This window comes from Marmota flaviventris, chromosome 1, assembly GCF_047511675.1.
Source record: "Marmota flaviventris isolate mMarFla1 chromosome 1, mMarFla1.hap1, whole genome shotgun sequence".
Taxonomy (NCBI): domain Eukaryota; kingdom Metazoa; phylum Chordata; class Mammalia; order Rodentia; family Sciuridae; genus Marmota; species Marmota flaviventris.
Window position 1 is genome coordinate 5,836,626 of NC_092498.1, and position 12,715 is coordinate 5,849,340.

General features: G+C 55.3%; 1 protein-coding gene across 3 annotated transcripts in view; it reads left to right on the plus strand.

Moving 5' to 3' along the window:
- Prkag2 (protein kinase AMP-activated non-catalytic subunit gamma 2) overlaps positions 1-12,715 on the plus strand; it is a 271,108-nt gene that overhangs the window by 163,670 nt on the left and 94,723 nt on the right. For all 3 annotated transcript variants that reach the window (XM_071610760.1, XM_071610761.1, XM_071610763.1), the window contains one exon: positions 6,195-6,409. In XM_071610760.1, the coding sequence (XP_071466861.1) occupies positions 6,195-6,409 (215 nt within the window). The remainder of the gene's footprint in view (positions 1-6,194; positions 6,410-12,715) is intronic.

Here is a 12,715-nt window from a genome sequence, read left to right on the forward strand (position 1 = left end):
CAGGTAGAGTGGCCATGGTCTCCTGGGATGTAGCCCACTGAAGCAGGTGACAGAGAAGTGGTCTTGAACAGTGTCCCAGGGACTCAAATTATGGGCTGAAGAGAAAGAATTAAGTGAAGTCCCCATAGGAGGATGTCCTACGTCAGAAGAGGTAGCCTCCCCTGGACTACGGAGTGCATGGACTGATTGGCCTGAGTGTTGATGTGATGTCATACCCAGACCAAGGCTGTTGAGTGAGCTGATGTGCGGCTCATGGAACTGGCCTTCAGGAGCTGCAACTTTCCAAATTTCTGAAACCACCAGTGACGGAAAGCCAGTTAATGACCTTGACTTGGCCTTGACACGCCCCCCCAAAAGAAGGACCTCCAAATTGCATCTTGGTTGACCCTGGCTTGGGTGGGCTGAATGAGCACTGGGCCCTGGACTGTCCAGAGACCTCCAACCTGCCAAAGAGGCTGGTTGCTATCTACCATCCATCATAGCGCCATAGCCCAGGGACCACAGGTCTGGAGTTGGCTGGAGATGAGTTCCACATTGAACTTCAGGGTGGCAATCTCCTGCCCTGAGTAAGGCCAGTGGCCAGAATTAGCTAAGTGGACTTGGGTTTCTGCCAACAGGGTCTTTCCCCATCAGATGGCATCTGCTGTTGCTGGGATTGGGCACCTACAGGTATTGGGCACATACTCCACCACTTAGGGTTGTAGAGTCTTCTGCTTCTGACATTTGGACCTGAGATGCTGAGCTGGGGCTAACCCATCCAAGACCACACTGCTCGGGGCGGGGGGGGTGGAGCGCCGGGGGTCACACTGCTGGGGGGGGGTGGAGCGCCAGGGGTCACACTGCTCGGGGGGGTGGAGCGCTGGGGGTCACACTGCTGGGGGTGGAGCGCCGGGGGTCACACCCAGGTTTGCTGGCTGCAGAGCTCAGTTCTTCCCCTTCCCTGGGCAGTCCTCATCCTGGGTCGAGAGTGCAGGCTGGAGGTTGTGTCCCTCCAGCTGGGACTCTGAAGGGACTTTTCATGCAGCTGTGGGCAGGATTTCAGGAGCCAACGGGAAGAGATGCCAAGGCTTAAGCCCAGGACAAGCAGCAGCAGGAGTCCACACCACCCAGGCCTGAGAGTCAAGGGAGAGAGCTGTTGCTGGAGGCCAGGCAGGTGGGTGCGGGTGGGAAGGGGTGAGCTTCACATACGCCCCCCCCCCCATCTCCAGCCCAAAGCCTCGCTGGAGCTGCGCCCCAGGAGTCCCCGCTGCAGCATCCACGAGCGGTCCCTAGGACACCAAGCTGGCAGAGATGGCAAAGAATGAAGGGGTGAGGGCCAGCGTGGTAGGAGCAGGGGATAGCCAGGCAGAAGGGCAGCAGGGAAGCCAAAGGTTGAAGGTGGACGTGGAGCGTTTGCTCCTGCACAGACACAGCGAGTGGCTAGCTGTGCTGCCACACCCACCTGGAGCCCAGCTTTACACACACCGCACGATGATTCTGTGTCTGGCAGTTAAAGTCCCTTCTGAACTGTGGCACAGCAAGGATTGCACTCTCTCTCTGGCTGAGGCACTTTTGTTTGTCACCCCTCATGGCACCATCCCCTCGATGGCTCCTGTCATTATCCTTTCCAACTGACAGCACCAACCCTCTCATCTCTGTGATGAGTGGTTGGCAGTTTAAACCCCATGTAAACAACCCCCACCCCCCAGGGCGTGCTGGAGTCTCTTCTCCATGCCCCTGGGAACAACAGTCAGAAAAGTGTGGCTTGTCCTCCTTCCTTCTCGCTCCGGCCTGTGTGCGTGAGACGCGTGAGAAGCCTGCCACAGCCGCTGGCTCCAGCTCCTTCCATTCACACAGGAGAGGGGCCCGGCACACCCGTGTGACCATCTGGTCTACCTGGCTTCTTTTTTTCCCAAAGCAAGGAGTTGGTTTGCTCAGGGGCCTATGGCCAGTTAGTGGTCGAGCCAGGCTCCGAGCTTGGGGCTTCTGAAATCCAGGCCTCTGTTTCCCCCTGCAGGCCTCTCTGTCTCCAGGCTGGCTTCACTTCTGTCCAGTGGCACCTCTGTCCTCCCTTCGCCTCCCCCTTTTCTCCAGACGCAGCTCCTGCCAGCACGGCCAGCCAGGCCCTGTGAAGTCACCAGCTCATGGCTCCCTGGTGTCTGGAGCCACTTGCGTGGTGTTCTGTGCGGCTGCCAGGAGCAGTTTCTGTTCACTCACTGGGCCTATTCACAGGGCCTGGCGCGGCCGGGAGAATCAAAGCATTGTCCATCCCCAGGCTGACGGCAGCCCTGCACAAAGTCCTCAAGCAGCAGAGGAAGGGGGTGCCGTCTTGGAAGAAACCAAGTGGGGGAACCTGCCTGTCCCAGGAGCCTTCTTAGGTTACCGTTGCTGCTGCCCAGTCCTGCTGGGGCCCGTGATGGGTGAAGGCCGAGCTCCTCCGGGAGTCTCCGTGAGCCTCCCGGCCTCTGGGCTGTGGGAGGCTCGTGGAGACACCTGGAGACCTCACACCCAGACGCTGCTCTCCCTCCTGCCCCGGTGTGGGTGCGCTTGACATCGGTGCTTTTGCATTGTGGTGCTGGGTCTGCTTTTGGTTTTGTTCTTGTCCCATTTTCTCCAATGGCCCAGAAGGGTGGGGCTTGGTCCAGTTCACCTCAGTGGGGTCCCTCTTCTGCACCTGCACCAAGCTTGGCCCTGGGCACCTGCTGAGCAGACACACGGCTTGCCCAGGAGTTGACAGTTCCCCCACCATGAAGGAATGAGCTGGTCTAGTTAAAAGTTATGGGGAACTCATAGCAGTATCACCCCACTTTCCCCTTTATTTATTAACCATGACACCCATATTTAAAACAGAAAAAAGCTCAGGAATATGATTTTCACCTGCCCCACAGTCCTTTCCTAGGACAACATCCTCCTAATGAAAAGATAGTGTCCACATGCGTGAACAGCCCCTACTTGATCTGTCTCCAGTGGCAAAGTCCCTTGAAGGCAGTAACTGGCTCTCTCCCTGAGAATGTCGTAAATGGGATATCTTCTCGCAGACAGACAGGCAGCAGACAGACAGAGGTGTAGAACGAGAGGGAGGGAGGGCGGACCCGCTCATGGAACAGCAGTGAGCTCCCTGGGCGCGTGCAGAGCTGGGGGGCTCCAGCAGGAGGCAGGCACGCTCTTAAATGTGGGCATCATGGGGGGCGGGGCGTTGGCCCTCTGCTCAATTGTAAAGCAGTGGCTGGAAAAAGTAACTTTCAGAACAGAAACCACAGACCCCGGATGTCAGTGTATAAAACAGGGAAGGGATCCGACGAACATCGTCCCTGCCAGGTGTTCCTTCCCTGGAGACAGCCAGTGCCTCTGGATGGTTCCAGGGATGCTGCTGTTGACACCTGCAGACAGGCAGGATGTGAGCTCTGTGCAGGAACTCCTCTGTCCCTCCTTTGACTCTACAAACAGCGTCATTCTCTACGGACGCCTCTTACCTCTCTGTCTCACAGGGAGAGGACAAGGAGGCTTGTCACGTTCCCATGGGGCCTCTGCTGCCGCGGTGAGGAGGGGCCATGATTTCTTTAACCTCTTCTCTCCAGGGAGGAGCTGGGTCTCCAGGCTCTGCTTTTGAGCACCCCCTGGTAATGTGCACCTCCTGGCAAGGATGCAGCACAGCAGGGGAAGACGCTGTGGAACAGAACCTGCGCGTTTGCAGCTCTGATAGGTGTTGACAGAACGCCTCCCTCGTCCGAGGCGTGTCCCTCCAGGGCTCTGGAAGTGTCCGCATGGGCGTGGTTTGGGCCAGAAGGTCTGAGCTGGGCCTGGAGAGATGGCAGCAGGAGGGAGGTTGGACTTCCCTGCCTGAGGATGGACATGGGTGCTTTCCACAGGGGCCAGCCCCTTTCTCTACACATGAAGATCCTAGGCCCCTGAGCTGCTGCTGCAGATGGCTGGAGCGGGTGGTGGCAGAGGTTTCTGTGGCTCACGCACCTGACCCTTCCTGTTCTGTCTGCCCCATCACATTCCACACAGCTGCCCACAGGGAGCGCCAAGGAAGGGGCTGTCTGTCCAGTGGACATGTCAGTTGAGAGAGCGAGGATCAGAACTTTCCTGGAACCAGCCAGTTCTTCCACACTGGGAGGGTCCAGGATGGTGCCCCTGCTGAGGGCTCTGTCTCTGCAACGGGCCTTGAAGGACAGCCACTGCCCGCGGAGGTCTGAGGCCCCATTGGCCCGCTCTGCAAACAAAGCAACCAGAAACCTTCTGCTCTGGCCTCCAGCAGAGCCCTCTGAAAGGCCCGGGCACCCCTGCCTTGGCAAAGTCAACATTCCTCACAGCTCTGTGGGCATCACAGGGGGCGCTGGTGCCCCCCAGCTGGGGCCTGGCCCAGGGAAGGCCAATGGGCAGGGCTCCCTTCCGTGGCCCTCCTGCCACACCAGGCCCCCCACCATGCACACTGAGCTGGAGCAGATCTCCCTCTCTTCTTCCCCCCTCGCACTCCCCCCCCACCCCCACCCCCGCCACAGGGTGAGCAGAATGGGGGAGGGGCAGAGTCTTTTTTGCCATCAGTCCCTGCTGTGGCAGCTCAGGGGCCCAGGATCTTCAGGATCCTCCTGTGTAGAGAAAGGGGCTGGCCCCAGGGACCTCTAAATCCTGGGCCCCTCTGGAAAGCACCCACGTCCATCCTCAGTGCAGAATGGAGCTCCGTGGGAGACCACTTCCCCAGCATGGGTAAGACCCCGTGTTCCGTCCCCAGTACAAAAGGGGGGGTGGGGGAACAGAACAGGGCTTGCTTCTCTAGACCGTTGGGGAAAATCTTGATTTTTCAAGAGAGTTAGAGACCTCTTGCGTTCTCGATATTTGGCATTGCTCCACCTTACATAGGGTTCCCTAGAAGGACGCTCCTTTAAATAGGTCCCCTCCAAAGCTCCCACCGGGAGATGTGTCCCCAACTCGGCATGGAGAAAGAGAGAGGACTCAAACCTTCCCTCCCTGCAGGACCGTGGACTTGCCCAACCCCTTCCCTGCACCAGGACAAGGGGTGCTGTGGGGGCTGAAGGGTGTGGGCAGGTACCCTGGCCCAAAGACAGGGGTGGGGCCTGCTGGGGAGGGGTCTCGCTGTGTCGGTTTGAGTGTGGAAGCATCATTTGCTGACAGAGCCCTCTAGGGGACCGGGAGATGGCAGCCGAGCGAGCGGGTGCACATGGGTCAAGGTCTGGGCAGAAGTTGGGACCATGGGAGCTGGTGTAGGACTCCGTGGTTGACCCATCCTTGTCAAGGCCACAGTTGCACAGGGAGGCCCTTGGGCCATGCCTGTTGACATCTTTGGCTTGACTTCCATAATTTAAATTTTACTTTAACATTTTATGGGCTTAACTATAAAACATGAGAAATATCTGCAGAAACCCTACTTCTAGGTGAGGTCACATCCACAGGTACCAGGGATTAGGACTTCAGTGTAGGTTTCTAGGGACACAGTTCAACCCATAACTGTTATGTTGTTACATCCACTGGATGTGAGCAATGGATGCCTGCTATAGACAGGCCCCAGGAGAGCTGGAGGCCTGCTGAAGGGGACACTGTTTACTCCTGGCAGATTCCTGTCCACAGGCTCCCTGTACTTCCTTATTGATCCCATTGCCTCCCCCCACTCTTCTCCTCCCTACTCCTGTCCCTCTAGATCTTTGCTTTTCAAGGCCCCTTTCCAGCCACGCTTCCTCCCCAAAATCTTCTCGGGTTCACAGCGCACTGACACCGTGCTGTGTCCTCTCAGAGGTGCACACATCTCATTGGCGCATGCCTCCTGTGCTTCTTTGTGACTCTGTCATGTGACTTCTGCCAACATTGACCTTGCTCTCTACTGAACATTTTTGTGAACTTCCCTATGAGCCGCCTCAATCAATCGGCCACATCTCTCGGCTTGTGGTAGGGGAGGCGAGGAGGGCGGGTACCTGAGTGGAAGGAGAGAGCTGGGGAAGCCTGCACCCGCTCCCCATGGCGTCAGGACCACAGCCCCACAAGAGGGAGCCGCCCAAGCCAGCATGGGTGGTGAGGGCCTTCCTAGACCCAGCGATTCCAAGTGACTAGCAAAGGGTTCGCCAGTGCTCTTCTCTCGTATCAGAACTTAATGATGCAGGTTTTGCCATCGGAGGGTCTTGGCACTTGGGAGCAGAAGTGCCTGCTCTGCCTCCTCCTGGGCCACACTCCTAATGGCCTCTGTCGTCTGCTCCCCACAGCCTCCAGCGTCTCCTCTTCTCCATCGACACCCACCCAAGTGACCAAGCAGCACACATTTCCCCTCGAGTCCTACAAGCAAGAGCCAGAGCGCTTGGAAAACCGCATCTATGCCTCCTCTTCTCCCCCGGACACCGGCCAGCGGTTCTGCCTGGCCTTCCAGAGTCCCTCCAGGCCCCCGCTGGCCTCGCCCACACACCACGCTCCCTCCAGAACCGTAAGTCTGGGCTCTTCTCCGGAGGGAGGGCTGGGGTGTCAGGAAGGACAGGCTGGTGGCTTTCCCCACGCTCTGGTCAGTCTGGTTCGCCAGCCAAGACTGAGAAAGTGCAAGGCTGGCATTTGTGACTTATTTTATCATAAGTCACAGGCTGAGGGGAACCAGTGAGGGTCCAGTAGGGACATGGAAACTCAAGAAAGGGTAAATCTGCTCCATTGGAAACGTGGCCAGGAAAAGTTTTCTGTTCCTCTCAGTTCTTAAAAATCACCCTTGAAAGCTTTATTTGAATTTACCTTGACTGAGATACTAAAATAAAGTGTCAGAGTCAAAGCAAATCAAAACCAAAGGTAGGGGGATTATATTCTAGAGCGATACGATTTAAAGTCTGACACCATCTGACTCGGGTTGCCCTCTTAGAAAGGGAACTTCTCAGTATGGAGTGGGTAAGGGCTGTCCTTGTGGCCTTCAGAGGACTCGCTGAGAAGGAGGGGCACAGGGGGGCTCCCCTTACACCTTCTCCATGTCAACCCAGATGCATCCCTGAGCACAGAGACCCTACCCGCTGCTGCAGCCTGTGTAGCTCAGGGTAGACACCAGAGACCCATTGTGCCCAGCAAGGAACCAAGAAGCACCACTAAAGTCCACCTACGTGGATGGAAGCCACTACTGTGGGTTTCCTGGGGCTGCGGTAGCAAAGTACAGTCCTCCCTCCATGTCCACAGGAAGGTTTGAGGACCCACTGAAGACACCAAAATCCTCTGACGCTCAAGTCCCTCCTGTGGAGAGGGGTAGTGTCTGCACGGCGCCTGTGCACCTCTGCCTGTTTTCTTAGTTGCCTCTAGATTACTCGTTATCGCTGACACCACGTAAATGCTGTGCGAATCGTTGTCCTGCTCTGTTGTTCAGGGATAGTGGCCAGGGGAGTCTGCAACATTCTGTACAGATGCAATGTTTTTCAAATATTTTCAACCTATGGTTGGTGCACCTATAGATATGGAGAGAGAACTGTGCCACAACTGGGTGGCTTCAAGCAGCAGTAACGTGTGGTCTCACAGTTCTGAAGCCCAGAAGCAAGGTTGCAGCAGGGCACACTCCCCGCCAGCCCCGGCGACTCTGGCAGTCTTGGTGTTCCTTGGCTTGTGGTGGCACCTTTACAGCCCCCACCTGCATCTTCCCAGGGCCATCTTCCCTCTGTGTCTGTGGGTCCACTTTTTCTCCTCTTATGAGGACACCAGTCATGTTGGATTAGGGCCCACCTAATGACGTCACCCCAACCCAATTTCATCTACAAAAACTTTATTTTAAATAAGATCAAAGTCACAGGTACTGGGGGTTAAAGGTCAACACATCTTAGCGGACACAATTCCACCCGTAATGTTGTTATCTTTGGGGAAAGATGTGTTTGCCAGGCAGGAACGCACCGTCACCATTCTTGTTGTTCATTCAACCGCGACTTGTGCTCAGCACAGTGTTGATCTAAGTGGCGAGAGTCGGGCTGCACTGCATGGTTTCTGCCCCCGGGAGCTCACGCTCTTGATGGTAGCAGAAGAACACTCAGGTGAGCCTGCTCGAGCAGGAGGCGGGATGCCAGCAGAGCCCCAGCCCACTGCAGGGGCGGGGAGGGCAGACACCCAGGCCTGGGAGCAGCGCACCAGCCCCTGAGCCTGGGTTCCAATGAGAGGACGACCTTCTCTAGAGGAACCGAGCCTCAGCCTGGGGCTGGCAGTGAGTGCCATGGAGAAGGAAGGGGTCAAACGTGGGGCAGGACCTCTCTGTGGAGGGTGGTGTGCTGGCTGGAAGCTCCGCCCTAGAGCTAGGGGCCTAGAGGGAGGGCTCCCCGTGTTCCTGGGTGTGGACGAGAAAAGAATGGGAGAGAGCTGATGTCCCGGGCACTTGGCAGACACTTGCTAGAGATCATAGAGCAGAAAGGACTCCCAAAGGCCCAGGGCCCCGGGGCTGGTGAGTGGGTAGTGTCACCAGAGCCCCCTGGTGTGGCAGCCTGGCAGGAGGTGGTAGGAGGCAGGAAAGCTGGGACAGGCGGCTCTGGATACGGAGCAGAGCAGGGCAAGGACCTCGGAGGGCCAGGAAAGGAAACGACCCGTGAAAAGACAGGGAGGACGGGCTCCCCTCGCTGACCAGGGATGACCAGCAGAGCGAGGACGCGGGCTGCAGCAGAAGCCCCGTCACTTGAATTGGAGCTGGCTGTAGCCTGTTCCCTGAGTCCATGGGGTTTCAGGGCAGCAGCTTTGTGCAGAGGACCAGCCCAGAGGCTTTCCCAGTTTAAAGAGAACCCAGGGAGTGCTGTCGGCTTCTGCCAGGTCATCCCCATGGTGCGACGAGAGCCTGAGTCTGCACTTTCATAACTTAACCTGGGTGGTTCACACAGCCCTGAAGCCCTGGATCGAGGCTGGCAAATGTAGTTCCTTCCCAGCTGGCTATGTCTTTGGCTGTGTCTCAAACTCAGCATCCAAGTGGAGCATCTCTCTGTTCCCAGCACACAGCTGACAGCAAGAGTGTGACAGCAGGATGGGAGTTCAGCCCTCCAAGCGCATGATGGGTAAACATGGTGTGCTGTGTGCACAAAATGGAATATTGATAGGCCCTGAAAAGGAAGGAATTTGGACCCTGGGCTGACACCCATGAGCCCTGAGGACCTTCTGCAGTGGGGACAGATGCAGCAGGATTTCACTTTCCTAGAGACAGACAGTGCAGCAGGTGGCCAGGACTGGCAGGGGTGGGGGTGTTATTTCCTGGGGACAAGGTTTCCGTTTGGGAAGATGAAACAGGTCTGGATACGTGATGGTTTCATGACAGTATGAACATGCTCAGTACCGCCAAACCATGCACTTAAACATGACTCACTGGTAAAGTTTATGTGTATTTTACCACAATAAAAGGAGACCGATCCCGTCAAGGCTATGGTGCTTATGTACTTTACGAGTCAGAAAATCAGGGTGATTGCCCAAGGCTTCCCACCTGCATTTTGAAATAATGTTTCAAGAATTGGAAGAGGATGTCCGCACTGGACACCAGACATCACACAGGCCCTGGATTCCCCACGAGTGTCTGCCGTGGCCCAGGGCCTCCCAGGGCTCCTTCACCGGGCTCTGCCCGTGGCCTCTGCAGCCCAAGTGTTAGCCCAGGTCTCTGCTCTCTGGAGCCCTGGCAGTGGGTGGGTGAAAGTCTCATGTTCATATAAAATGTGTTCCTTGACAATTGGATTTCATAGGATGCCTTTAGTTTTTTGTGCTAAATTCTTTAGGAGCTTGACTGATTTTGTTAATTTTTCTACTAACATAATCTTCACAGATGAAGATGTGAGTTGCTTCAAGATTTCTGAAGGCCTAAAAATAATTCAGCATAATTTATCTCTGCCTTTGAGGATAAAAAGACACTTTCTGTAAACATTGACCATGAAGATCATTTTTCTAAAATTGGTTCCCATGAGTTTTATTCTAAAGTTGGGAAGGGGGCGGGGCCATTAGTCTTCAGTAGATACCACTCACTGGATTACTTCTGGGTTCAGCCAACACTTAACAAAGCAACTGCTGTGTGCCAGGAATGCTGCTAGCATGGGTGACAAACATGTGAGATGTACTCATGGGACAGGAACAAGGTTTGGTAAATGGCACATGCGTGATGTGTGAGGGGGTAGTCAGTGAGTATCCACAGCTGAACAAAGGAAGGAGCTCTGTCCGCCTGGGGGCACAGACAGCGACTCATTACAACAAAGCCCGCTAGAGCCTGTCTGGTTATACGCATCCTACCTTGGCGCCTGGAAGAACCAATCCCAGAACCAGTAGAATTTTTTTTTTTTTTTTCTGCAGGGAAGAGATGCAATCAGCTTTGCCTTTTAGGATGGTTCCCTCTGGCCGGGTGTGGAAATTAGGTTGGACGTGGATAGAACAGGGGCTCAAATGAGATGTAGCGTGAAGCCGTCAGGGCCCGTGGAAGGTGGAAAGAGATGGAACGGCGTTAAAGCGGAAGGAGCTATTAAGAGGGAGGAGTTGGATTTGGAATGAAGTGGTTGGTTCATTCCAGGGGAAAGAGAAGAATCAAGATGATTCCAAAAGCTACGCCCTGGGAAACCAGATGGAGGGGAGGTCCCTCTTCTAGGATGGGGAACAGAGGCAGAAGAGGGGCGGGCTCTGCCTGTGAGTGTGAGCGGAGTGTGTGTGCGAGGTATGTGTGCACGGGTGTGTCCGGGTGGTGGCGGTACAGTAAGGTACCCACGGCACAAATGCTCAAGCATAAGTGTTCAAAGGACACCTGGACAGTGAGTCCGGAACTAGAAATGAAGAATGGAAAATCACTGAGTGTGAATGATAACTGACGCCGTGAGAGTGGATGAGATTCGCCAGAGAAGCATACAGTAGGTGGAAAGAGCCAGAAAAATGTGGACCTCTAAGGGGCAGTAGGGGGAGGATTCTGGGTTGCCCGGGAAAGACTGAAAAGTGGACAGTCCAGGATTACAGAAGCAAAGGGAAGGTGTGTCAGCTTCCCGCGTTTGCAGGGAGCAGCTGATGACATTGCAAAGCAGACATCTGTAGAGCGTGAGGACTGAGATCACTGTGACCTCGGCAGGAGGACTTTGCTGACCACTGCATGGTCAAGAGCAGAAGCCAAGTAACAGGGTTGAATGATTAAGGCGTAAAGAAGTGGAGGTCTCTGGTGCCCACTTCAGAGCTAGATGTGAAGGGGAAGGCTGGGCCCTATGGCCAAAGAATGGAGGTGATGGTATCTCCCCAGAAACAACAGGAACAGATCAAAACACTAAGAGGAAAGAGTGAGTTGAAGGGGTACAAAGGAAGCCTCGAGTGCCCGCCTTGCCAGGAAAGGAGCAAGCTTCCTGGGAGGTGGGAGCTCTCCGCAGTGGCATGGCCTCTCCTGCGGGGCAAGGACGAGAAGGAGCTGCATCTTTAGGATTTTCATTCTTGACCTGAGTCTTGGCCAGAGTCGCTGGGAGCAGAGAGACCGGGCTTGGGCTTTCAGATGTGTTTGTCTGTTTAAGGGGGTCCCCTCAGAAGGAGGCGAGGGAAAATGCCACAGTCTGCCTGGGCACAAATGCCGCAGTCTGGCTGGGCACATAATCACGAGCCACCACACAGCTTGTAGATTCAAACAGCAACTCTTTATTCCCGAACTCACACCAGCCGTCTACAATCACGTTCTGGGGAAATCCACGTTCTCTGCCCAAATCCACGTTCTCTGCCCAAAATCCACGTTCTCTGCCCAAATCCACCTCCACTGGGCTTCTATCTCCAAAATATACTGTCTGAATCCCGTGAGAACTCAAGGGGAACTCAGGCAGCAGGATACGCCCTATTCCCAGCAGGAATAATCTTAATCCTTAAACCTGGAACCTAAACTGGGAACGCCCTAAACAGGATTATCTTAAAACCGGGAACACCCTAATCTGCCTTGGTCCTTGAGCAAGGTCACCTACATTCAATGTCGCTGCAACATGTCAGCAACATGGGGTATGCTGGCAAGGAAATTGTCATACCTACTTGGCTAATGGCTCCCAGCAGGAAGGGAAGGGGCTAAGGCAGGATATTGTCTCTGTTGACATCCAGCCTCTGTCCTGTGACAGGAGAGTCCTGGAGTATAAGTCACACCAGGAACTGTCCTACCCAGAGGCAAGGAACCTGACACTTTGTATTCTCATACTGTTATGGGATGCTCCCGGGGGAGGGCACTGCACTTCCAGCTGAGATGGCTGTGGTCACCCAGGGACAAGCCGCCTAAGACTATTGCCGGTGGGAGCCGCTGGCAGCAGGCCCTGCAGCAGCCTGGCATGCCAGAGCTAGTTAGAAAGAACGCAGGGCACCTTCTGTGGCCCACACTCTCCATCACCTCCTCCTCTTGTCCAACTGATTCCTGCATCTGACAGGATCGGGTACCAGGTTGGGTTTTTGTTTTGTTTTCCTATTGCTTCAAGAAAATAAACCTCCCCAAAGCTTGAAACAACCACCAATTTCTTTAATTCACAATTCTATGGGTCAGCAGTTTGGGATGGGTTCCCTCCTGTTCTTGGCTGTGCTTACTTATGTATCTGTGGTCACCTACCAGGTCATTCAGGGACTGGCCGGACCAGAGAGGCCTTGGCCAGGGCGACTTCCCTGTTCTGCAAGGGTGTCACCTCCAGCAGGCCAGCCTTGACTCGCTCCCATGACCGTGTCGGGCCCAAGAGAGAGGGCAGTACACACAAGGCCCCTTGCAGCCTCGGCTCAGAACTCCTCTCTACAGCTGCAGTCGGCTGCTCCTGGCCAGGGAGAATGTCTCCTCTCCCCCTCAATCTGGGTT